Genomic DNA, 27,050 nt, shown 5'->3' with positions numbered 1-27,050 from the left:
GCTGAATCTACACCCTCAAGGCCACAGGCCCTCTAGGTCCTCAAGTGCAGTCCTTTGACTGAATCCAAACTTCACAGAACAAAGTTGTTCAGTCAAAAAGCTGTACTTGAGGACCTAGAGGGCCACCTGTGGCCTCAAGGCTGCAGGTTCCCCACCCCTGGCTAGTCCTATGGATTAGAGTTAGAGTCATAAATATTAGCTCTTCTTATCCTCACAAAGACCCTTGCAGGTAAGTGTTATTATTATCTACATTCTACAGATAAAGAAACCATGGTAAACAAGGTCAAATGAGTTGCTCAGTGTCACATAGATATTAAGAGTCTGAGGCTAGATTTCAGCTCATGTCTTGTCTTATTCCCAGTCCATTGCTCTAACTACTGCTCCGCCTAGTGGGTTCTGGCCTTTGCTGACTGATCATGGTCAATTCACTTCACTCTCTGAGCCTCGGTTTCTGCATCTGTAAAATGGTCATATTTATACCTGTAGTACTTACTTCACTGGATTGTTGTGAGGCTTAAATTAGATAGAAAATGTCCCCAAAATCTTAGTGCAGTTTTAAGCTCCAATGGCTTAAATGTATAAATGTATACACACACATATGTGTGTATGCATATATGTGTATATATACATATATATTAACATATATATTTTCTATTGTTTAGTCATTTTCAGTCATATCTGACTCTTCATGACCCCTTTTGGGATTTTATTAGCAAAGATACTGGAGTGGTTTGCCATTTCCTTCTCTAGCTCATTTGACAGGTGAGGAAACTGAGGCAAACAAGATTAAGTGACTTACTGTCCAGGGCCACACAGCTAGTAAGTCTCTTTGTCTCTCTCTGTCTCTCTCTGTCTCTCTGTCTCTCTCTCTGCCCCCAATATATATGTATACACACAGACACACACACTCATACACTCAGTAATGTGCATAAAGCACTTTAAAAACTTTTAGCTCCAAATGCATTTCAGCTATTCATTATTATTGTTGTTATTATTCTGTAGGCATAAGTGGAGACTGGATGATCTCTAATGTCCCATTTACCTCAAAATCCAATGATCTTCAGGGTTTATCTCCCTCACTTGTAAAATGGAAAGAGGATCCGATCAATTAACTTCCTAAGATCATCATTACATGGCAGGCAAGCCATCTTCTCAAACTCATTAAGACAGAAACAGTGAGATATAGATCTCTCTCTGTCTCTTCTGCAAAGCTAGGACACAGTATCAAGAAACACAAAACTCTTATGTCTGCCCTTTAAATCAATCTCTCTGTTCTTCCTTCTACCACTGCCCTGGAGAAAACTTTCCTGTACTTCCTACATCTGTGCATGTCTGTGGGCCTGATACAAGAAAATATCTGAGGAGCAGTTCCAGGAGACTTTGTGTAGGAAATCAACATGAAATCAGTTTGAAAGTATTTAGAAAATTAGCAAATTGCCTAAGAAGAAGAGCCAGCAAAACCCACCTCCAGAACTTGTCTCCAGAAAAGATATATGTCTTCTTGTTTTTGCTCCAGCTGAAGGCAGCATCCACGCGCTGAACATCTGGAGGCAGCCCAAGGCTAGTCAGCTTCTTTGGATAGCCCCGCTCCAGGGTGCTGGCTGAGTAGACCCAGTACTCATCCCCTGAAATGGTGACAAAGGTCATTCTAGTGATCCAGGCACATAGAATACCCCCCACCAATCGACCACTCTCACTCCACATCTGTCTGGGGGATGGGAGGGGACTCTTTGCGATGAGGCCTCCTGAGAACAGGAACTGTGTGTTATGGGAAGATCTCTTTTCAAGCCCCAAGTTCAATCATGGGAGCAATTCCTCAGGACACATAGTTTTATGCAGAAGAAGGATGGAGGTGGACAGTGGATCCACAGTTAGCCCAGGCACAGCAGATAAAAGTGAAAAGAGCCAGGGAAAGAGTTTGGGGATATTAAGAAGGTGGTGCTAGAAGGAAAGGCAGAGGATGAAATGAGCAGGAGAGGAGGAGGGCAGGTATTTTTTTGTCTTTATTTTGTTTCAGAGAAAGGAGCATGAGGTTCAATAGGAAAGTGGTTTGAAAGAAAAGGACTTGAGGGGATGGGGAGAGGGGCTGGCTTGAGTTTGTATGTGTAAGCCTTAGGTCAAGTGCGTATGATGAATGAAGTCTTCACTTAATATTATCAAGATGGGATTATATATTTAGATCTGGGGACCTCATAGTCCTTGGAGTTCAATGAACCTCATTTTACAGCTGAGGAAACTGAGGCACAGAGCAGTGAAGTGACTTGCCCAAGGTCACTGAGATCAACACCACAGTCCCCCTGTTCCTCTCTCTCTCCATCCATCAGTACCTGAGAAGAACACAGCCTTTTCCTCCTGTGGGGCCTCATATACTGCATCTATCTTCTCAGGAACTTCTGGCCAGAACGTGGCCACAAGCAGGGGCCCTGTGGGCTTCTCCCTTGAGTTTGCCGTCCGCCACATGAACCTGAGTGGGCAGACAAAAAAGTCTGGGGAGATTCACCCTCATGGCTACTTCCCACTCCCCTTCACAAAGCTCCCCAAACTAACTCTTCCCTCATACCTGGCCTGTCCCAGTCAGACTCCCTAAAGGAAGCCACAGGCCATGGTATCCATCAGCTACATAGGAGAGGGAAGGAAGAAGAGAATGAACTGGAAGGAGAGAAGTTAGGCTTGCCCAGATGCCAGGACCTGATGTGTGCTCACTGTATCCTGAGCTGCATGGGGCAGCCTTAGCATTACCCCCACTTCAGAAAGGCTTCCTTGATCCACACCAGTCCACAGTGACTTTTACAGTAAATATTATCATACCCCCAGGTTCCTTAAAAGATACTCAGCACACACTCTTGGGCATTTTTTAGTTTCTGTTCACATGCATTTATAATATATCCGATGTTAGTTTATAATCTTCCTGAAAGCAAAAATTGTATCTTCTACACCTTTATATCTCTGCCTTCTACCAGTGTCCTGCACATAGTGGGAGCCTGGCAAGTTGTTGTTGACCTATTCCAGTAGCCATTTGTTTAGTGGAAAGATCATGATCATCTCAATTCAGTGAAGTCCACTCATGGTAGCAGGGTTCTTTACGGTAGAGAACATTCTGAGTCCTCATGTCTCAATTGTAAGGACCACATAGAGCTTCTTGGCACTGTGCTGTTCTCCATACTCTGCACTTCAGAGTCAGTTTGAATTCTGTAGAAATAAGAGTCATCAAGGAAACTTCTCTGAGCTTCCAGACTGGGGCACTTCCCTTGGAGTTGGTCATGTCCTCTGGCATTTTTTTTGAAAGGTCCTCTTTGGCTGTTAGCTGAAAGGTATTTGTGACCCAGAAACTCCTGACTGATCCCTTGGTTTCTGCAACTAAAGCATACTGCAGATAACTGAATACAGAATCCAGAGGAAGTTTCCTACCTCCAAAGGCTGTAAGAACTATAGAAAGGCTCTAATTTCTCTGGGATATACTTCATCCTAGAGCTTGAGCCTCTTGTGGAAAGAGCCTTTCTCTTACTTACTCTTACGTTGCAGGTGACATTGGGTTCCCCATCAAAAGGCTAAGAAAGAATCTCAGGTTGAAAGCTCTCTTGATGAGTCCAAACTCAACTAATTTTTTTTACCTTGGGGAAGTCACTTTGGGCTTCAATTGCTCTCCTATGTAGTCATGAGTGGGCTCAATCACAAAGTTTCATTCCACCTTTAATAATCTATGAATTTTTCTGTTGACTATAAAATTAACAATTCTGTTAGAGAAGACTGATCTCCTTGCAAGCTAATGGCTGCAAAGCCAACATTTACACCTACTGTAATAAATACATTCTGGTCTGCAGGTTCAATATAACATTCTAGATGTTCCAATGTAGTTCCCTGAATCTGGTCTCACCCACCAAAAGGTGTAGATGGTTATGAATCTCATACTGCAGGCCTGAGTGAGGGCACTTATCTCTCCCTTGCTCCTGTAGTCACTTACTTCCCATGATCAGGACAGTTTAGCCTGGGACTGGAGTTGTATAGAGGAGCCTCTTTGGGTCCTGGCTCCAGTGGAAAGGTCAGAGTGTAAGGCAGGAACAAGGGGGCAATGGACACAAGATAGGGAGCAGGGGTTAAGGAGTAGAGAACAGAAATAGGATCGATCCATCGCTCACCTGTCCTTAAAGAAGAATGTTTCTCCTCTAATCTGTGAGATGCCATCAAACACGATGTGTGTGTCTGGTTTGCAGAGCTCAGGAGTGACAGGCCCCGGGGTGGGGGTTGGGCCAGTGTCAGTGCCAGTGTCGGTGTCAGTGGAGGACCCTAGGAGAAGTACTCATGATCTTGGATCCTTTTCCCAGAATTCAGGGGTGACCTATGACCCTCACCTCCCCCCCCCACAACCCAATACATGTCATATTCAAACAGAATGGCTCCTACCTACACTGTCACCCCACACATACACAGGAGCAAGCTCCAACTGGCTTTGGAGTCTCATCTCATAAGCCCTTTAACTCCCAAGCTAGAGGTCTCCAACAATTCCCACCATTATGTCCTATCTTTGCACAGCTTAATTTTCTGTCCAGTCTGAAGTCTCTCTGTTCACAACCTGGCAGCTTTAGTAACTATTGTAGATTGCAGACAGCAAGGCTGCCATCTGACTAGTATTTGTCAGGATCGTTGGCCAGTATTTTATCAGAAAAACTGAAGCTGCTCTTACTGATCTGTTTTGTTAAGGCTATATTTTTTTCAGAGTTTTTACTTTGGTAGGGCTAATAAAAGATTTAGTGCTCATGATCCATCCTGGGGATGGGATTTTACCATACAGCTCCCGAATGCCCTTGATGTCATCATTGGATAGGCGGAAATTCTTAGTGTATGTGTAGATTGGTGCCATCAGTGCCCCAGGGTCTTCTGAGTGCTCCAGTCCCATAGCATGGCCAAACTCATGGGCTGCCACAAGGAACAGGCTATACCCTGAAGGACAGGAATGAAATAGAAAGGGAATGGAGACAAGAAAGGGCTGAAGAGGAAAATAAGTGTTTCTGTCTATACCATTCACTCTCTGTGTCCCTCATCTGGCACTGGGCATATGTAACCTTATATTTTACCTTATTCACTATGTGCCTGGATTTTAGTTTGATATAAGAAAAACTCCCTTAAAATTACAGCTGTCCTAAACTGAAATTGACTGACTTGGGAGGCAGTAGATTCCTTCTCACCAGAGGTTTTCAAGAAAAGACTAGATGACTATTTGTTGGGGATATTATTGAGAGAATTCTTGTGTGGATTGGGTTGAACTATGCAACCCATGAGGCCTTTTCCAATCCTGATCCTCCTCTACAGTTCTGTGTAACTCTTTCTCTTCAACTAGATTATAAGCTCCTTGAGGACAGGGACTATATTTATTAATCTCTGTGTCTCTGATGCCTAGGACAATACCCTTTATATAGTAAATACCCAAATGATGGAGGCAATATGGCACATTGGAAAAGGGTTGGGTGTTAGAAGATTTGGTTAAAATAGTAGCTCTGTTTCTTCCTATCTTTGTGACTTTGTGCAAATTATCCCTCTGGGCTTCAGTTTCCTTATCTGGGAGAGGAGGGGAACTATCCTATGATTCTTCCAGCTCTAAATCCTATCACGCTATGATAATTAGGAGCATAATTGAGGGAATTTTTTTAACATTTCCCAAAAGTCTGATTTTTGTCCTGGGGCAAAGGGCTAAATTGAGAAGGAAACTCTCTTTCCCAAAGTAGTCTTTGGTTCAGGAGAGGCTAATATGACTGCTTAAAGTAGGGATGAGGAAGGAAAGACCATAGGAGAGTTATATCTGCCTGTGGTAAGATGATATCTTGGCTCAGTAGAGTTGATGTATCCCCCCCCCACTTTGTTTCTCCCATGCATCCCTAATACCTTGGTCAGGGCAAAAACCCCACTTGCGGTCATCATCATAGTTGGCTGTTGTGGCACACCACATTTTGCCATCACTACGGCCAGCACTTGTACAGGATTCATGCTTGCTGCCCAAGAAGGTGAAGGGGAAGACACAGGGAGAACCTTCAGAGTTCCCCCCAACAGTTGACATGGCTGTGAGAAGAAAGCATATAGGTGAAGGGGAATAGTATAGGACAATGGGGAGAAGGAACAGGGAAGGAGGACAAGAGGAAGACATTATAGGAGAGACATCTCAGATGGTCAGGGTGTCTAGTAGCAGCCTCTCCACTCCTCCTTGTATGCCTTTGCCCAAATAAGTCAAGAATTTTCCATTAAAGGTGATGGGTGGTTGTGCTGGAAATAAAGGAAATTTGAGTAGGGCAGAGCTGAGGAAACCATCAAGGTAATTGAGATCTTTGTAGCTCCCACTGAGCTAAGCAGGAGAGGTACTCGATATTTATTGAGTGGATATATGGATGAAGAAATAAATGAATTAATGAGGGAAAATTCTAGTAGGGGAACAGGAAGCAGAGAGAAAGAAACATAGATAGAAGTAGACAGAGAAAGGTAGAAGAGACAAAAGAGAGAAAGAAAAATAGACAAAACCCAGAATATGAGGCTGGAAGTGGGGAGGGGTAGGGAGAGATGATCTCAAATTCTCCATCATGGTAATATGGAAAGACAAAGTACAAGGCAATGACTCTCACCAGTCTCAGGGCAGAAACCGTATTTCTTGTCACGATCATAGTCCTCGGTAGTGCCACACCAGCGGTAGCCATCTGTTCGGCCCTCTGTAGTACAGCTGTCATAAGAGGTACCTTGGAACTTGAATGGGAATTTGCAAGGCTGCCCCTCAGCATTCCCACCCATGGTAAACAGAGCTAGTGAGAGAGAGAGAGAGAGAGAGAAATCATTTTAGTGCATGCACATATACACATACATACATATGTTCCCCAAAGCACATACTTATAAATACATACATCATAACAGTTGGCTGTGTACCCTCCTATTCTCCCTAATACACAGATTTTTCGGTGGTAATCAGGGCTATGGAGAGTCAGAGATAGATGAGATAAACATACATATGTACACACACACACACACACACACACACACACACGTGTGTAGCAAGAGATAGAAGTCAAGATCAGATTAACTCACCATGGTCCTGTCTATTCCCTACCCTTCCTCTTTCCCAGTTTCTCCCCTAGTAGATTGCTTTCCACTCCCTACCTAAGACAGAAATAAAAGGGACAGAGGCAGTAGAAGGAAGGACAGATACCTTGGAGGGAGGAGGTCTTTAAAAATATTTACAGCTCCCACTCTGACTCCTCAAGAAGGAAACCATTACCCAAGAGTGTAGGGCAGAAGACAGAGCCCAAGCTATGGGTTTTCTTTCCCTGGTCTCTCTTCTACTTCCCCCACCCACCCCCAATCTGCAAAATGTTGTATCTCTGGAATTGCCAACAAGCAAAACCACACAGTCTAATGAGGACCATCTGTGCTGAGCAAGGCCAGAGGTGATCTCACTCCCCACCCCCACCAGCTTTAACTCTACTATAACTGGAATGGGGTTAATGCCACTCTCACCCCCCAGTCTAGGACTCAAGAACACCAGACTTTACATTCCTGGATACATTCCATGAGACTCCTGTCCTGCTCCCTAGGCACATTAGGAATCAAGGGGACAGGGATCGGGAGAGGGGCCAGAGGCTCCCAGGTCTTAATTTTGGGAAGTGTCAAAGAGTTAAACCTGAATTTGACCGGCCCCAGCCTCCTCATCCAACACCAACCCCACCCCCCTTTTCTCCCTTGCCCACCCAGGAAGCTCTTCACTGATCTCTCAACCCCATGTTCCTACATAAAGGGGTTGAAGGAGACACTGAATCAGCAGTCAGGAGGCACTGAGTAATAGAAACTTCTATCCCAAATATGTACAGTCCGTCTCAAAACCAAAAAGCAGAGGAAAAACAATCCCCAAATAGATGCCTTCTATTCTTGCTTCTATCCTCAAAGTTAATGATTTATTTAATAAGGTCTTCTAATTTGATTAGAAGTGTCAGCATGTGAAAGTGATGGTTGAACTACATGATACAGAAAATTCAAACATATCAGTGAAATGATTCTTTTGTAAAACCAATCACTTTAATTTACTAATAGATCCCATGAACCGAAGTCAGGTATGCTTATGTAAAACAATGACTAATTTGGTTAAAAGAAGCATAAATTGAAACATGGATTAATTTGCTAATTATTTTCCTTGATGCCAAGACTAGTTGGTATTCAATCTTCAGTTGTGATGAAAGTGTATCTTTAAGGAAACAGAAACAGATAGTTACTACATAAGCTTAGAGATGCAGGCTAGAGTTGGTAAATTACCAGGAAAAACAACCCAGAAAACTCTTTATTGTCATCATTCTTAACCTTGAACATCAGGAAAGGGAATTAAAGAAAGAGAAAATGTTTCCCTCATTACTTAATTGTTCTATTTTTTCCTACCTAGGTCTTCCCGTGTCTATATATGTCAGGCATAGACCTTCACATTTCTAAACTGTGAATTTATGAGCAAACCAAGTTACAGATGATAGATCTCTTTTTGTTTTGTTGGTAAACAAAGAGGCTTTAGATTCATAAGGTGAAATAAAATGTAAATGTATCCTAAAATGTGTAAAGAAAAATAACTTCCCTATGATGTTAAAAAGTCCAGAAATTTTATATGCTAGCACATATATGTTCATGTACACACACACACATACACACACACACACAGTCATTCCTTATCTCCAAGGACAGGTATGGATCTAGCCACACATAGAACCATCAGGACATACAGAGACAAAGAGAGAGACAACAACAACGAATACAACAAACATTTTTAAGGCACTTTATAAGCCTTTATAAGTTGTGCTAGACATGAAGGAAAATACAAACTTTAGATAGCCCCAGTCCTTACAGACTAGTATCCCCACATTTGTTGTTGTTGTTGTGCAGTTGTTTCAGTCATGTCTGACTCTTCATGACCCCTTCTGGGGTTTTCTTGGCAAAGATCTTGAAGTGGTTTGCCATTTCCTTCTCCAGCTCATTTTACAGATGAGAAAACTGAGGCAAACAAGGTTACATGACTTCCCCAGGGTCCCACAGCTAGTAAATATCTGAGGCCAGATTTGAACTCATGAAGATGAGTCTTCTTGACCCCAAGCCCAGTGCTCTATCTACTGCACCACCTAGCTGCCCACCCTCCACATTCAGGATACACAGACATAAATTAGAGCTAACACGAGGTCAAATCAAGAAGGACTCATTGCTAGTACTCCCTTTTCCCCTTGAGGATTCACCTCCCAGAGCCAGGTAGTCAACCTAGCCTCAGTCTCTGAGCTCTGCTTTCTGTCCCATAAACTGGGCCCCTGACCATCCTAAACCTTCTCACCAGTCTCCTGGATTCCACTCTCAGACTGAATAACCAGTTCTTAGAAAGGCATGGTGCTTCTCATACCTCCTCTATACCTGGAAACCACATCCAATGAAAGTCCAAAATTGAGAGGGAGCACTAGACAGTTTTTGCCATTATCGGGGGGATGGTAGGATATGCATCAAGGGTACAAGAAAATTTTGGTGAAGAGGGGAACTTACCTTCATGGGGACAGAAGCCATACTTCCCATCACTGTCAAAGTTGTAGGAGGTCGCACACCAGAGGAAGCCATCACTACGGCCAGCATCTGTGCAACTGGTGTATTCCTTGTCGTTGAACAGGAAGGGAAACTTACAATACTCACCGTCAGCATTCCCATATTTCACTCGGACCACTGTAGGCAACAGGAAAGATGTTACTACCTTACTCAAGATCAAGAACAATGGGGTTGTAGAAGAGGGGTAAAACTGGAATAGGGGAAAGCTTGGAAAGCGGGGAAGTATTTAATATACTTAAGGCAGCAGGGTAGAGCAGAAAGAGCAATGAATCAGGAGACCTGGCTTAATCTGAAACCTAACAAATTGTGTAACTTTAGGCAAGTCACTGAACCTGTGTTCCATCAGCTGTACTTGACTACATACCCCACAGTGTTGTGACAAAAGTACTTAGCAATCCTTAAAGTGGTAATTGGTGTCTTTTCTGGACATTGGGCTTATGATTTATCAGTCGTAACAAAATCACCATTTTTTTTTCTCAAAAAAGAGGACCCTTTTGAGTTAGTGACAGGTGACAAGCACATCGCAGCTTCAAGGGAGGACACATAGGCACTGTAGCTCTAGAAGGCCCATTGGATTTTGAGTCAGAAAGCCTGGGTTGGAATCCCAATCCTGTTGTTTACTAGTTGAGTGACTTTATGCAAATTCCTTCACTTCTCTGACTCAGTTTCCTCATCTGATATATGAGGATAATAGTACTTGCTCTGCCTATCTCAGGAGGTTATTTGAGGCTAACATGAAATAATGTACGTATGTCAAGTGATCAGAAAAGTTTGAGCCCTAAATAAGTGTTAGCTGCTGTCACTGCTGCTGAGGGATGTCTGTGGCATAGCCTATGCTCCAACTATTTGCTGCCAAATGGGAAAGCACAGTGTTTTCAGTTGAGGGAGAGGTTACACAGTGGTTATTGCAGGGTGATGAGGAAAAGGAGAGATATTCTACATGCACCTGAAATCTATGAGTAAAGAGAAGTAGTAAGGATATAGTGGTAAAGGTAAGTCCAAGATGTATGAAAGGGAAAGGCAGCCCTGGGGGAATGGGGAGAGCCAGGCTCCTACCTTGTCCTTCTCCCAGGGTCCATAACTCATCATCATCAAAATGGGAGTCTCCTCCTACACCAGTTCCAGGAGCGAAGGCATGAGCCAGGAGTCCATCCTTCCCATCAAAGGGATATCCATCCCCATGCTCTGCAACACACATGTTGCCATCAGTTCCTTAGCTCCCAGCTTTACCTTGCCCACCACTCAAAGAGAAGCTTAGGATATCTAGGACAACCCATATTTATTTAGGGTTCTAATTTGTTTTGAAATCGTTGACCCAACTCCCTCATTTTAAAGATGAGGAAACTGAGGCACAGCATAGTTAAGTGATTTTATCAGGATTACACACCTAATAAATATCTAAGATAGGACCTTTTTATAAATTTTTTATTGCAATTTTATTTTATTTTCCATACTGAATTCTGTCCCTTCCATCTCACTCACCCATTGAGAAGACAAAAAGAAAAGAAAAAGAGAAAATCCTTTAAGATATATATATATATGTATGTATGTATGTACGTATGTATGTATGTATATATATTGCCAAGCAAAACAAATTCCCACATTAGCCAGAGAGGAAAAAAAACAGGAGAAAAGGAAAAAAGAAAAAAATGAAAATGTGCTTTAATATGCGCTCTCTCTCTCTGGGATTGGATAGTGTATTTCATCAGGAGTGCTTTGAAATTCTGGTTGGTCATTATGTTGATCAAAGCTCCTAATTCTTTCAAAGTTGATTATCTTTAATATGGTCTGAGGGCCATGTCATTGGTCCATGTCAAAGCTGCCCTACCATTCAGACATTTATCCATCATACCCTCCATTCTAGCCCAAGCCTAGAACAAGTCTGGGCAGAGTAGGTACTCAGGAAAGGATTGCTGATACTGATTCTCCAGAAGCCTTGTTTTGTGGATAGGGTTTTAGAATAGGGGTCAGGAAGAACAGAGCTCAAATATGGTCTTTATCATATGTAAAAATTATTTATAGCAACTGTTTTCATGGTGGCAAGGAATTGGAAACAGGGGTTATCGATCAGTTGGGGAATGGTTGAACAGGTATGAAGTATATGAAGTTTGTGGATTATTATGGTGCTGTAAGAAATTATGAAGGGAGTGGGATGGTTTTGGAAAAACCTGGAATGACTTGTATGAGCTGATGAAAAGTTAAGTGAGTAGAACCAGGAAAAAAATTATACTATGACAAAAATATTGTAAAGATAATGAACTGTAGGTGAGGGAGGGACAGAATCTGGAACTCAAAACTTAAAAAAATATTAAAATTGTTTTTATATGTAATTGGGGAAAATAAAATATTACTTTTAAAAAGGAAGTTAGAGAGGACATAAAATTAGAGGTAGAAGGGGTGAGGGGTGGGGAAAATACACTAAGGAATCAATAACATGAGAATTTGTCATAAACATATGCAAGTATAAAAAACTGTAGTTGGAATTATGACTTATGTATGCTAGCAAGTGAAAGCAGATAATTCTCTAGATAGGCCAACTTAAAAATATCAAACTTCTTTTTGCTTGAATGTATGTCAATATCATCTGTTAGAACAACTTTAAAAAAACAGTGTAGCTTATGTTGAAATTCAATGTCTGCTTCATTTCAATAGAAAAGTTGAAGACTTCATAAAGTTAAAAAAAAATAAAGATAATGAACTCTGAAAGAAAAACCTGGAAAGATTTGTATGAACTGATGAAAAGTGAATTGAGTGGAACCAGGGAAACAAATTATACAGTGACAAAATTTTTAAAGATAACTTTGGGGGCAACTAGGTGGCACAGTGAGTAAAGCACCTGCCCTGGAGTCAGGAGGACCTGAGTTCAAATGCAGCCTCAGACACTTCACACTTACTAGCTGTGTGACCTTGGGCAAATCACTTAACCCCAATTGCCCTGCCTTCCCCCCTCCAAAAAAAAAAAGATAATCAGCTCTGAAAGAATAAGGAACTCTGATCAACATAATGACCAACCAGAATTTTAAAGCACTCCTGATGAAATACACTATCCACCTCCAGATAGGGAGCTGATGGATTGAGTGCATATTCAAGCACATTTTCTTTTTTTCCCCTTTCTCTTGTTTTCTTTTCTCTCCAGCTAATGTGGGAATTTGTTTTGCTTGGCTATACATATCTGTAAAGGGTTTTCTTTTTTCCTTTTCTTTTTGTCTTCTCAATGGGTAAGGGAGATGGAAAGGAGGGAATTCAGAATGGAAAATAAAATAAAATTGAAATAAACAAAAAAAATTTATATAAAGGTCCTATCTTAGATACTTATTCGGTGTGTAACCCTGAGAAAGTAACTTAACTGTTCTGTGCCTCAGTTTCCTCATCTGTAAAATGAGGGAGGTAGATCTAGATGGTCAGTAACATCCTTTCCAGCTCTATATTGTTCCTGAGTATTGCCAACATCTATAGCACCTACCCCAACGACCAAAGTTGATCATGATGTCAGCTTCCCCATCATGGATACGTGAAAATCTGAGAGGTGTCACATCACTCCAGACTTTGAAGGCTCGAGCAAAAGCATCATCTACAGTCTCAGGGTCCAGATCAGGTGTGTAACCAATGATCCTGAGGTAGACAAAGAGAATGGAGGTTAGGGAAAGCATTGTAACAGGAACATGTCTCCCACAATGCACTGGAGTTCCATACCAATTTTCTTCCAGCCTAATTTCCATGGGTGTCAGCATCATGTAGTGAATAGAAAGCTAGCATCAAAGCCAAAGTGGCATTGATTCAAGTCCTGCCTCTGACACAGCCTGTCTGTGTGACCCTGGACAAGTCAATTGCCTCTCTCAATGCTCTAGGCAGCTCTCTATAAGTTGTAGAGAAGGTGCCAGTCGGTATTAATACAGGGAGTTTCCTCTCTCGGGAGTTCTCTATTCCAGTGAATCATGGGTCTAGTTCATACCCTTTCACACCTCATTGAAGTCTTGGGATGATACACTCTTATCCTCAAGTAACAGTACAGAGGAGTGTGGAACTATTAAATGTGACTTATATGGTAGAAACCAGAGCCTACAGCCTGTGATTTCATTGGTGTAGGGGGCTATAGATAAGGAAATTGTCCCTTTAAATGCCAAGCGGTGCGTGCTTTGCCACCTTCAATCTCAGAGATCTATCTGGAGCACTGAGACTTGTCCAGGATCACACAGCCAGCATGGGTCAGAGGCAGGGCTTGAATCCAGGTCATCCTGATTCTGAGGTAAACTACTATGCACTATACCATGCTGCCTCTCAGAAGTAGAAATTACTTCTGAAGATATTCTCCACAACCTCTGCAACATTTCTCCCATTCATCCCCTTCTCTCCACTCACATGGCCCCCAGTATCACTTGTCACACTTGGACAGATGTAGGTCAGCTATTTCACTGGTCTTCCTGCCTCTCTTATCTCCCTCCTTTCTAATCATTCCTTTACACAGCTTCCAAAATGGTCTTCCCAAAGCACAGGTGTATAACTACATCATTCCCTTGTTCAAAAACAAGACAAAAAAGACTTCAGTAGTTCCCCAATGCCTCTAGGCAATTCAGACCTATTGATCTGCCCCTTCTAGTATGACTAGTATACTTTCGCAGCTAGATTTCCCTTGACTCCAACCTTCACACATTCTTCAGTCCAGCCAAACTAGACGACTAGTTATTCCCCAAATTCAAAGCGCCATTCCATACAACCAGGTATTTGCACAAGCAAATGTTTGTAATGAATCTATGTCAGTAATGAATTCTTTCCTCAAATCCATCTCTCAGCAGTATCCTTATAAACCTTCCCTGCTCCCCCTAGCCCAGCTGTTGGTATTCACTCTCTCTCTCATCAAATTACCTGCTATTCACTTCTCCTATGTATAAGGTACATATTCCTACTAGCATGTAAGTTCCTTTTCACTGAGTGCTTTATTTTTCATTTTGTATCCTCACCACCTACTACAGTGCCTTACCCAAAAATCTTTGTTAATTAAATTAAATTGAAATAAAATGAGTAGGATTTAATCAGGTAGTCATAAGAAGCAGATGATATCTTAAAATTCCTTGCCATCTTCTCTGACCCATGACAGTAATGCCATCTCAAAGCTTTATGCTTTGCAACTCTCAAAAGTATTTGTCATATATTATGTCATATCATTATTTGTAGCATCACCCTACTAGACTGTGAGCTCCATTAGGAGCCATGACTTATCTAAGCCTTGTTATCTTCTCCAGGGACAGCAAGGTACTCTGTACACTATAGGTACTTAACAAATATTGAAAATGATTTTAAGCCCTGGTTTTGGAGTAAGAGGCTCTGGGCTCTAATTTTGGCATTGCTACTTATTGTTTGGTGTTAATTCATCACTTCTCTCCCCACCCATCTTTTAGACCTTCTTTTCCTTATCTGTTTGTTGAACTAATTTTAAATGACAGTGCTAGATCAGAGGTTCTTAACATTTTTTGTGTGTCATGGGCCCCTTTGGCAGTCTGATAAGGCTGATAAAACCCTTCTCAGAATGTTTTTAGATACATAAAATGGGAATGCAAAGGAAATCAAATTATGTTGAAACGCAGTCATTTTTTTTTTTAAATTCTTGGACTGCAGGTTAAGAACTCCCAGATTAGATCATTTCTAAGGTCTCTTGCAGCTCTAAATCCTATGATTTAAATCCTCCAGCCCCTCCCCCCCCAAATCAATCCACAAACATTATTAAGTACCTACTACATGCTAGTTACTATGCTAAGAACTTAGAGTCAAAGGCAAAAATGAGCCATTCCTACTACCAAGGGGCAATACCTCCTATAATCTCCCATGCCCTGACACTTCCCACTTCCTCACCTTTCCACTTCACCTACCAATTTCCAAGATCCCCATGGATCCTGTCCCAGAGAGAAGATAAGGGCAGGGCTGAGAGGACTGCAGTTCCTTTTGATCTGTGGCCTCATGTCCCAGAGGCCTGCAACCTTATTTCTTTGCAGTCCTCATATAACTAGGATCTCATATTGCCTTGTCTCTTGCTCTAGGCCTCCCCCAAATCTTCTCCCCTTCCCTGGGCACCTGTATGTGATCTGGTTCTTCTCCCACTTGGGTCTCCGGGGGAAGAAGTTGTAGTTGGCCACATCTGGGTTCCCACATCGTGGCTTCTTCATGGTCTCAATAGTGTTCTGGTCCAGCTCTCCTGTCTCTGGCAGTCCAAAGAATTTCTGCATCTTCTTCAGGGTGTCCTTCAGCACAAACAGGTTGCAGCTCTCTTTAGGGCAGCCGTAGAATGTGTTCAGGTATTGCTAGAATATATAAGTGTGTAGGAATAAGTCCCTCTGCGCCCATTCATGTTCTCCGATCATAGTGCAAGAGAAGCTGGACTGACCAATGCCCTGGACATATGCTGACCCGTATCCAGATCCAGGTCTTTTTAAAGGTCTTTATCCTCAGGAGAACCCTGGAAAAACTGCCAGAGGTAATGGAAATCCTCCAACCAGTGTTTATAGAAACATTTTTGGAGTAAGCAATGGAGGAGGTGCAGTCTTGTGATTTTATATGTGTAGGGAACTCTTACTGAAAAAAAAAACTCCCTCTCTCAATGAAGATCAGCTACTGCCCTTATCATTCAGGTTTAGAGAGTCCTTAGGAGTTCCAAAGGTTAAGTGACTTGTTCTGGGTCCCACCGTCAGTCAATCAATTAATAGAGGGAAGGAGCAGGGAAGGGAATAAGTATTTATATAATACCTACTATGTGCTAGGCACTTCAAACATGTTATCTCATTTGACCTTTGCAACAAGCCTGTGAGTTGGATGCTGTTATCTTCATTTCCCAGTTGAGAAAACTGAGGCAAACAGAGGTTCCCCACCCCCACCCCCAGGTCCCACAGCTAGTAAGTGACTGAGGCCAGATTTGAATTTGGGTCATCCTGACTCTAGAGTTAGTGCTTTACCCACTCTGCCATCTAGAAAAATATATTTATCACTTACTATGTGCCACATACTATGCTAGTTTCTGGGAATAGAATGACAAGCCAGCATGTGTCTGAACTGAGATTTGACCCATGCTCTTCTTGATTCTAAGGCTGGACCATGGCTGCCTCATTATAAAAGCATAGTATAGGGAAGAGATCTGGATTTGAATTCAGAAGCTTGGGGATGAAGCCAGGGGTATGCGTGAGCCAGCTCAAATAGCTTCTAGCAAGCAGATTGTTAAATTTTCAGTTTGAACAATCAGCAAATGCTACAGATCAAGGCTTGATTTATTCTTTTGTTGATGTCTAGACTTAAATGGTGAAGAAGAAAATATTAATAATCATGAAGATTAAACTGAAAAATGTGTCCCGCACTTTTGTTTTGAGATCCAGTCATTAAACATCTACCAGCCCATCTCTGGTTTCATTTATGAAACTAAACCTATTGTAGCCTTCTAGGGGGTAGGGGGAAGGGAAAAAAAAGAACAAAGTTAAAAAGTGCATAGCAGAGAACAAAAGAAAACAGAAGGAAGCAAAGAAAAGATGGACAATTCTCAATACAAAGTGTATTATTTATCATATAGGCTTTCTTGAAATGAAAATTTATTGTTACATATTTTGAATCCTCTCCTATGTTCTGCTATGCACATGACATGCTTTTTTCCTTTCTTAATTTGTATTTAAGTTTACAATATGTTTTTGTTTCTTTTCTCTATTCTGCATTTGTGTTCTGGTAAAAAAAATTTTTAAAAAAGGAAAAAAAATAAATAAAAAAGAAAACAAACCTCTGGTTCAAACCCTGGTTTTTCTGCTTGCTGGCTCTTTACCCTTGGTCAAGTAAATCTACTTCTATGGGCTTCAGTTTTATTGTATAAAATGATGAATTTGGACACTAGACTAGAAAGTCACTAAGTTTCCTTTGGTTCTAATTAATTGTCATTCTTTGTCTAGCTCAATGCTGGGCCCATTAGAAAAAAATAACCCTAGTGCCTTCAGGGACATAGGTCAGTTCTGGATAGGGAAAGGACTCCCCCTACAGGACCTCCTAGTACACTAGACCACATTTAGAATAACTTATTCATCTCACCACTTCTTGAGTACAATGTACAAGGCACTGTACCAGGTGCTAAGGAAGAAGCAAAAGAGGAACAAGAGATGATTCCTGCCATAGAGGAGCTTATGGTCTAAGTGGAAGAGAGGAAGATCTGTACACAGGACAGTGTATGCTAAGCACCCAATGGGCCATACAGACAAGTGCATTAGGACACAGGGAAAGGGAAGGTCACTGAGGAATAGAGTAGTCACAGCCAACTCCGTGGACAAGATAGGTGTAGTATTTGGATTGAAGTGAAGAAGGATGTAAACACAGGCACTGGTTTGGAGGGGGGAGGGAAGCATAGTCTGTTCGGGAGGCCAATCAGAATACCAGTCTCTCTAAAACAATGAATAACACTAAAGCAGGAGGTTAAGAATGAAAAGGAAATTAATATACTTTTGAAACAGTAGGGAAACATTTTTAAAAGAAAAAAAGAAATGAATAGGAGATGAATTTCGTAAGAGTGGAGGGGTTAGCAAATTTTGTTGTTTTCATAAAATGTTACATAGCGAAAGAGAGTTTTGGAAAGAAAGGTTAACGCCAGACTATGGAGGAAGTAAATGCCAAGCAAAAGAATGGGGATAATGGGGAATTACTGAAGATTTCTGAGCAGGAAGTATCATGGCATGTTTTAAGAAGAGCCATTTCATGGCAGTATGCAGGATGATTTAAAGGAGAGTGAAATCAGAAACAAGGAAACCAATTGAAAGATTATTACTATACCCCAGGTATAAGATCTTATTTCCCTGGAGTAGAATGGGTATAGTTGGTATGGAAAGGAAGGAATATATAGAAGAGATATCAGGAAAGAAGACTCAGTAGGACTTGATAACTGACTAAATATTAGAGGAAAGGAATGTGTCAAAGATAATTCTGAGTTTTTAAAGCCTAATGCCTGGAATGATGGTATCATGACAGAAATCAGAAGTTAGGAAAGAAAGCTGGTTTGAGGAAAGATGATGATGGGTTTGATTTTAGGAGTAGGCAACCGATTAATCAATCAACAAATATTTTAAAGAACCTACTGTTGTCTCTTAAAATCAATCAGCAAGTGCCCAATATGGACACCTTGCCAGATGCTGCTAGAGGTACAAAAACAAAAATCAAACAATCCCTGCCCTAAAAGAGCTTACACTGTATGGGGAGAGACAATGTATATTAATACATGAGACAATGCATGTGAATACATATAATATATATGAAAAAATACATCAAAGGAGGGAGAGGACTGTCAGGAAAGGCTTCCTGTAGAAGGTGGTGCTTAAGTTGAATTCTGAAAGAGAAAGGGGATTCTAAGAGGAGAGAGTGAATTCCAGGCATGGGTAGGACATCTAAGTGTAAATGTCTAGTACTCGGTTGTATAATCAGGACAGAAGCTCAGAAGTAGGGGCAAAACTGGCAATGTATGTGAAGGAGTTACCCTTATAAAATAGAGCCACAAGATAAATAAAGTCACAAGAATAGATGAATTCTCTGAAATCAAGTTGAGAAGAGAACTAAGGACAGAGTCTTAGGGAATGCCCCTGGCTGAAAGGCTAGAGAAGGAACAAGGGCCAATAAAGAATGATATCACTTCCTCTCCTATTCCCAGAGCTCAATTCCCTGTCAAGCTGCTTTCATGACCTCCTACATAGACTTGCAATTTCTAGAAAATAAACAAATGTTATCCTTTTAAATGCAAAGGTGCACTGATCCTCCCATCTGTAGAGCAGAGACTCTGAGTTTTGTTTATAATAGTAAGGAGAACTTTGCATTGAGCAATTCATTCGTTGCTTGATCACAAGTTACCAATTTTTCAAAACAGCTGATTGGTGTAAAGGATACTGCCAGCAGCCACAGAGCATAGTAATGCTAACTGACTCACCTGAGAATTGAACTCGTGACTATGGTCTTATTACAAAGTTCGCTACAACTACAAAGTTAACCAGCCCCAAGCCATCTCATAAACTCAAGCTTATTACACCCAACTTCTCTTCCATTTGGGAGAAAAAATCCCCCAGAGATTCAACCCACAGGACAACAATCCTACCTACTTTTTCCCTGCCTTCACCCTGTCCTGTCCATTCCCTTCAGTTTGACCTTACTATTCCTTCCAAGGTCTTCTCCAGCTGTTATTTTAACTATGCTTCCCCCATCTTTAAGTCCTCATCAGCTCTTGTCTGGGATTTGTATTAGTCTTCATTGATTGCCCTACTCCAACCCTTCTTTCACAAATTGCTATTCCTGCAACACAGATGTGGCTTTGTCAGCCTTCTCCCATACAAAATTCTTTAATGATTCCCTGTTGCCTCTAAGATACAATGTGAACTCCACAGGCTAGAATTTGAGGCTTTCCACAGTCTAGGTCCTACATATTTTTTCCAGTTTTATTTCACATTATCTCCCACTTCATCTCTGCCTCTTAGAATCCCAAGCTTTCTTCAAAGCACAACTCAGCTGTCTCTTCCCGTAGGAGGCTCCTGATCCTCCCTCCCAATTGTTAACACTCTTTCCTTCTTGAAATTACTTTATGTATACTTCATAATTATTCATACACATGCTACATCACCACCAGTAGAATATAGTTCCTTGAATATAAGGAATGTTTGATTTTTATTTTTGTATCTCCAAGACCTACCACAATGCTTTGCACGTAGAAGGCATTTAGTAAATACTTGTTGATTTGAAGTGAATTAAATAACAGGATCATGAACCCTCATGTTGGAAAAAAAAATTAGAGATTTAGAATCTCATTCATTTTACAGATGAAATTGAGGCTCAAAGAATTTGATATCTGGCCCAAGGTTACCAAGCTAGAAAGCTACAGAGAAGAGATTCTAAAAGAGGACTTCTAACACCCAAATCTGTACTCTTTCCGCTATAACATAAAGGTCTACAACCTACTCTTCACAGCCCCTTTCCAAGTTGTCCTGGATTCCTACCTTGCCAAGTTTGGTTCTATGTCCCAGTATTTCATTTCAATTCAACAAGCTCTTATATTCTCACTTCCTCAATGAAGCCTTCCTGGACCGATCAGGAAAGCAATATGGGGTCCTTCATTTAGCACCCAATCTAAGCACAGCATTAAATTTGGTACAAAGCTCATGGGGTTAAGAAGAGGTGGGAAAGTTACTACAATGCTGTTGGTGCTTGTAAATCTTACAGAAGGCAAATTATACATAAGAACTGATCCTAAATGGGACTCTCATATGTCCACTTTTCCTGACACTCTCTATTGGGCACAAGGTAGATACTTAATAAACTTGACTTAGATCCACAGAGCACACTTTTCTCTGATCAGTTAGTGATGTATTTTCTTTTCAGTTGCCTGAATAACAGCCACATACCTTTGTGTGCCTGGAATGCTCTCAGTCTCCTCTCTGCTGACTGGTGTCACAGACTTCTTTTAAGTACCTTAATTTCAGTGTTTTCCTCTTTTAACTGTTTCCTACTAATCCTACTAATTGTTTGTATATATGTTTGCTTGTGGTCTCCTCCATTAGATTGTGAGCTTGAGGGCAGGAACTGTCTTTTGCCTCTTTCTGTATCCCCAGCATTTAGCACAGTATAACAACCATAGTTATTGTTGTGGATTCATTTTAGTCATGTTCAATTCTTTGTGACACCACTTGGGGTTTTCTTGGCAAAGACACTGGAATTGTTTGCCGTTTCCTTCTCCAGATTATTTTACAGATAAGGAACTGAGGCAAACAATGACTTGTCCAGGGTCACACAGCCAGTAAGTGTCTGAGACTGGATTTGAACTCATGAAGATGAGTCTTCCTGATTCCAAGCACATTGCTCTATCTGCTGAATCTAGTTTGGCCTATAGTAGACATTTAATAAATGTTTATTGACTTAGTGGCTGATTATATATCTGTGTGTCTTAGTTCATAAAGTTCCAGAGAGCATATACTGTCTTTAGCCTTTTTCATATAGAACCTAGCATAGTGTCATGCACTATTAAGTAAATAACATTCCTACTATGCTCATTGTTCTCTCTGTGTTATTTCACATCAAATGACATAGAACGTAAAATGCTTTACACATCTTAAAAGCATTCTACAAATGTTAACTAGTACCTTCTTAGTGGTAGTAGTGATGTTCTGTCATTAATAGAGGCTCTTCAAAGGCTAGGATTAGGTCCTTCTTGTTTTGTTTTTGTTTTTGTTTTTTGCATTGTTGGATACATATTAGACATTTAATAAGTACTTCCTGAGTTCCAACGTTATAGTGGAAAGAATATTGGCTCTGGATTCAAAAGACTTGATTTGAACTCTGTTGATCACTTTTGGACCCTGGAAAGTCATTTAACCTCCTTGAGCAAGCCTCAGTTTCCTCATCTGCAAAAAGAGGGGTTGGACTAGATGATTTGTGATGGATGTCCCTTCTAGCTCTAAATCTATGACTGTAATTAATATTGAATGATAGTGATTAGTAAAGATGACACCACAAAATATCCAAGCTAGAAAGAATCCTAAAGACTACCTAGTTCAACTTCCCTCACTTTCCCATCTCACCCTAACCCTTGATACTCTTTTGTCATTATGTGTTATGGTCAGTTTTGAGCTATCTCTCTTGATGACCCAAGGCCAGCATGGTGACCCAGAAAAAATGTTGCCTCAGCTGTTTCTGCTTGGGAGGACTCTGCATCTGGTTCTGTTCTTGCCAAGCCCTCTTGAACTGGGGGTTATCCTAAATAATCGAGGAAACCAAATTAGTCCTTCCTCTGATGTGGTTCAGGGTTCCCCTAACTTTTTTGTCCTTTTGAAAAGATGGCTCCATCAACAGACAAAAGAAAGCGTTTAGGATAAAAGATGGATTAGTCATAGGATTGGAGGATCATATATTTAGAACTAAAAGGAATTCAGAGGCCATCTAGGCCCAAACCCTAATTTTACAGATAAGAAAACTAGACCCAGAGCCTCTACTCTGCTCAGATGACATCTGGAGCACTTTGTTTTGTCGTGGGTATCACCTTTAAAGGATACTGACAGATGGAAGAACTTCCTGAGGACACATCTAGGATGATAAAGGGACTGGAAAAGGTCAATTGAAAAATGAAGTGATATTTTAGTATGAAGGACAAGAGTCCTGGGGCGGGTGGGGGGGGGGCGGTGAATGTGTTTTCTGTCTTCATATATTTGAGGGCTGTTAGTGGGGTGGAGTGGTTGGACTTGTTTTGCTTGGTCCCAGATGTGGAACTAGGAACAAACGGACTTAAGTTGTAGAAAGGCAGTTTGGGACTTGATGAAAGGAAAATCAATTAGAGCAAGATCAAACTGGAATGGGTGGCTTTAGTGGGTGATGAATGGCCTTCCTATCCCTGGATGGCTTCCAGCAGAGACTAAAATGACCACTTTTCTGAGATGCTATAGTGGTGATTCTTGTTCGGTACAGATTGGAGTAGGTGGCCTCTGAAAGTTCCTTCAACCCTGGGGCTGGGTTTTATTAATTCTTTAAAACGAATTCCAAGAGAAACAGGCTCCGGGGTCAGGAAGAAGACCCTCAATTTAAACTTTCCCTCCCAACCCCCTGTAACATTCCCCTTCCCCTTCCCCCCGACACCCCCCCACCCCCCCTCCACCCCGGCAACTTTCAGAAGATCCCTTTCTGACCGCGGGGACTAGTGCTCCAAGCCCAAAGTGCTCATTAAAGCCAGAGGCTCAGCAGTCCCTGAGCCGCACAGTAATTGTCCCTCCAATTCTGCTTATGCAACGATGTGGTGAATGCACGGAAAACAACATCTGAGCTGCTTCAAGGAGCGGTCCAGGCTCTGGGGGAGGGGTTTTCCGGCCGGCTCAGTTCCCCAGGAATCGTTCGGGGGCTCCCTGCTTCCCCCTCCCTCTTTCTCCCCTAGCTGTGTGCTGGTGATCATTAGGAGTTGCAGGAAACCCCAGCGAGCCTCGCGCCTCCATCCCTCCTCCCTTCCTCTCTCCTTCCCCCTATCGTCCCTCCTGCCGCTCGCCAGCCTCACTTCTCTAAAGTCCTAGGAAACTTTCTTTGGCCGTAGACTCTACATCCAAAAGGCTGACTTTGCCAATTCCCTTCTCTCGGGACACCCTGCCCCTCCCCAACCCAAGCAGACCTCCCACCCTCCAGCTGTCTCCTCTCCCCCTCCCCCTCTTCACCTCCCGGGAAGCTGAGGGAGCCAGCTCCCCACAGCTGTTTGCAGGACCCCCTCAGCTACCCTCCCCTCCCCCCAACCCCCACCATGATGAAGCCCAACCGAGGCACTCACTACAGCCAACTCTTTGTCTGTTTTGGGAGAGACATCGCCCGGAAACTTGATGATTGGGGACGGGGCTGCCCAAGTTTGGTGGAAAACGCTGGAGTGGAGCCAGAGGGCCGGGAGGAGGAATCCCAGGACCCCGGGGGCCGCTGGAGTCATCATTGTCGTTCCTCAAAGTGTTTGTGCTGTCGCGATCTAAGAGGGGGGCTCAATGAGTCTCCAGTCCACGTCTCCGCCTTCTTTCTCAACCGCGCATCGTCTCCAGCCCGCACGCCGTCTCCAGCCCGAGCAGCTAGCTCGCTCGTTCCCCTCCCCTCTCCTTCCCTCCCCTCTACTCCACTCCGCTCCGCGCCGCCTGCCCTTTTGCTGGTCCCAGCAATTCCTTTGTATGTTTAAACCCCCAGATGCGCAGCCTCCAGCCACCGCAAGAGGAAGTCTAGATCCAGCGGAAACATGGGAAAGGGGCAGTTACCAGATGTGGCCGGCTGGGCTGGGAGTTGGGAGAACAGCAGTCAAATCTCTGGCCTTGCGGGGGAGGGAAGAGCGAATTCCCTCCCCTGTCCGTCACCTACCCGAGTCATTGCCCACTCTTACCCCCTCCAGCTGGCTTCCCTAGAGTCTTCGTGACCATACCCTTGGGCCCTATCCGTCAGTTTGCAATCCAGGTCCCACATGCCTCATGTTGCTCTCCCCCACCCCTCAACATCTGGACCGGTTGACCTTTGTAATCTCTGGTCCTGAAGTTTTTTACTAGACAGAAACTTAGTGATTGATGTTGGGGAGAGTAGAGGGCAAGAAAAGGAGGACTTAGCCTTGGGTGTGGAGAGACTAGGAGAGATAATCAAATGATCAGAGATAGAGAAGGATAATCAGAGAAATGGAGATGGAAAAGAAGCATCAAGAATAATGATGGGTGGGAAGGCATGGCAATGGAAAAAGATGGTGTCAGATAGTTAAAGATGTGGAGAGAAAGGATGAAAGAGACATGGCAAAGTAGTAAGTGGCAGCTGGAATGGGACTGGAGTTTGACTCTTCCTCTAGTCTTACCTCCGACTCAGTGGTGACTGAAAAACAGTCAAAAAGCAATAAAATAGCTCAGATTTCTGTAAGGCTTTTTGGTTTGCAAGTGCTTCCCTCATAACTACCCTATGACGCATGTAGTGTCAGTATCATTAAACTCGTTTTCTACTTCAACTTATTCAATGATTTGTGATCTTTTCTGTGTTCTCCCTCCAGTGGGACAGATTGCAACTCATTCAAACCTTCTTATATTATGCTCTCACCATATAACCAGCCCACCTCCTTTTCTGATTATACATTTGCAATGATATGTCCCTTATGTCACTCCTTGTGCATCTATTGTCATTGAGAAATATGCTGTAGCTCACTGGTATCTGCCATACATTTTCCCGTTGGCCTTTTGGTCACTAGTAACCTTGATTCTTTGGAGATTTTGATGTTCAAAGATTCACAACCATAGGGCAACCTGGATAGAACATTAGTGTTTTTTTTCATGGAGTTTTGCACCATTATACAAATTAAAGAATATAAACTCAGAAAGATTAATTAATTTGCTTATAGCTATTTAGTCATTCTAGTGGGGTTGTGAATCCAAATCATTTTACTTTCAGTCTAATGCTTTTTTCTTCTACAGTGTACTATCTAACACAGAGAGAGAGCCAGGCATATAAACAGATTCACAGACAAATGAATGTCTTTTTAAGGGTTTGAACACTGGCAGGAATTTAGTATCACACTGGGTCTACTTCTCTCTTGCCCAGCCTAGGTCCCAAGGCTGAGGCAGACCCAGACAATCCAGAACCCCAGGGGGTGGGCTCTGGGAAATATAGCCAAACACCTTAGCACCTACAAAATTGAGGTGAAGGCCCAGAAAACGCCTCTTCACACCGTATCTCCTTAGAGTTGCTGAGGGAAGGATTATTACCCCTTAAAGTCCACAGAAACAGACACTTAGGATCATTAGATGAAGAAAGGGACCTTTCAAAGATATTTAGTATATATAGCTCATTTTACAGATGAAGAAACTGAAGCCCAGGAAGATTCTTACACTGAGGCTCAGAGAACACTGAGATGGATCTTTCTTCTGCCAGTGATTCTGGGAACCTCTAGATTAGTAATAACAGGGCTGCTCATCTGGACTGGACTGACCACCAATGCTCTGCCAGCCCAAAGGAGCACCTTGCTAGAAAGGGCGGTAGACAGTATATATGAGGGGGAGGTAAAAGAGAGTGCTTATGCCTTAACTGGGCATATAGGGCTCTTTCAGTGCTATGATGCAGGAAAAGACAAGCCCTTTGTCAGAGGGACAAACACCTTTCCCAAGAGGCAGATTTTAGAATCAAAGATAATAGTTGATCTGAAAGTCAGGAACTGGGTCTTTCTGTGCTTTGGATTTGGGTTGGTAGGAGATGGGAAGGGAAACAGTCAGGGTAATCTGTTTTCCTAACTCACCCTAAGCCATCCCCAGGTCTCAGACACATCCTTACATTTTCTGCCGAGCTTCTTTACCCCTCTGCTACTAGTGCCCCCAAGGGCAACACTCCATTTCCCTTAGAGACTCCTGAAGAGAGCTTCTCCATCCCTTACCGTCAGCAAATTTGCTGAGTCCTTTCCCTATAAATATTTTCCCCTAAAGTCCTGACTCTAACTACTGCTCACTGCCCCCCCCTACTTCCCAAAGCTATGTTCTTGGCTGAAATCCCTGCTCTTGTCATCAGATCAGATGTGGGAGCTCAGGCTTAGGGGGTGGTCAGGGGAGACAAAATGTGGCGTCTCTGAATATGATTCAGAATCTTGCAGGAGCCACAAACTGCCTGCACTGGGTAGGCAGAAGTCACTCCCAGAAGAGAAATGGTCTCTCCAACCTCTCAGGTGCTGCTGAATATCACTGGCAGAAGTCACTACTGCACCTACTTGGGGCCAAATTACAAACTGAGATTTTCTAATCTTAGCTGGGCCCTTATCACCATACAACAATCATTTCATTCTTTCTTGATTGACTCTATTTCATTTACCACAGAAACAGTTCTAAATCTTCTCTTCTCTCCTCAAGCTCTCTACACCACTCCTGCCCACCTCCTTCTTAAATGACCTCACCTTCTATTTTTTCTTTTAATCCTTACCATAAATTTAGCAATCATCAATAAACACAAAAGAGGGATTGTATATGAATCCA

The 27,050-nt window shown here is 42.3% G+C and overlaps 1 protein-coding gene across 1 annotated transcript in view; it reads right to left on the bottom strand.

The window, feature by feature from the left end:
- Positions 1–24,256, bottom strand: part of MMP2 (matrix metallopeptidase 2) — a 31,675-nt gene extending 7,419 nt beyond the window's left edge. The window contains exons 1-11 of the mRNA XM_036753061.1: positions 23,864–24,256; positions 15,652–15,878; positions 13,049–13,197; positions 10,642–10,770; positions 9,529–9,702; positions 6,606–6,779; positions 5,878–6,051; positions 4,783–4,938; positions 4,137–4,284; positions 2,328–2,464; positions 1,466–1,625 (exon numbers count right to left, since the gene is read on the bottom strand). Of these exons, the coding sequence (XP_036608956.1) occupies positions 1,466–1,625; positions 2,328–2,464; positions 4,137–4,284; positions 4,783–4,938; positions 5,878–6,051; positions 6,606–6,779; positions 9,529–9,702; positions 10,642–10,770; positions 13,049–13,197; positions 15,652–15,878; positions 23,864–24,016 (1,781 nt within the window). The 5' untranslated portion in view covers positions 24,017–24,256. The remainder of the gene's footprint in view (positions 1–1,465; positions 1,626–2,327; positions 2,465–4,136; positions 4,285–4,782; positions 4,939–5,877; positions 6,052–6,605; positions 6,780–9,528; positions 9,703–10,641; positions 10,771–13,048; positions 13,198–15,651; positions 15,879–23,863) is intronic.
- Positions 24,257–27,050: the final 2,794 nt, after the last annotated feature.

Source organism: Trichosurus vulpecula, chromosome 3 (genome assembly GCF_011100635.1).
Source record: "Trichosurus vulpecula isolate mTriVul1 chromosome 3, mTriVul1.pri, whole genome shotgun sequence".
NCBI classification, from domain to species: domain Eukaryota; kingdom Metazoa; phylum Chordata; class Mammalia; order Diprotodontia; family Phalangeridae; genus Trichosurus; species Trichosurus vulpecula.
The sequence above is the reverse complement of the archived record's forward strand: the minus strand, read 5'-3'. Positions and strand labels throughout refer to the sequence as shown.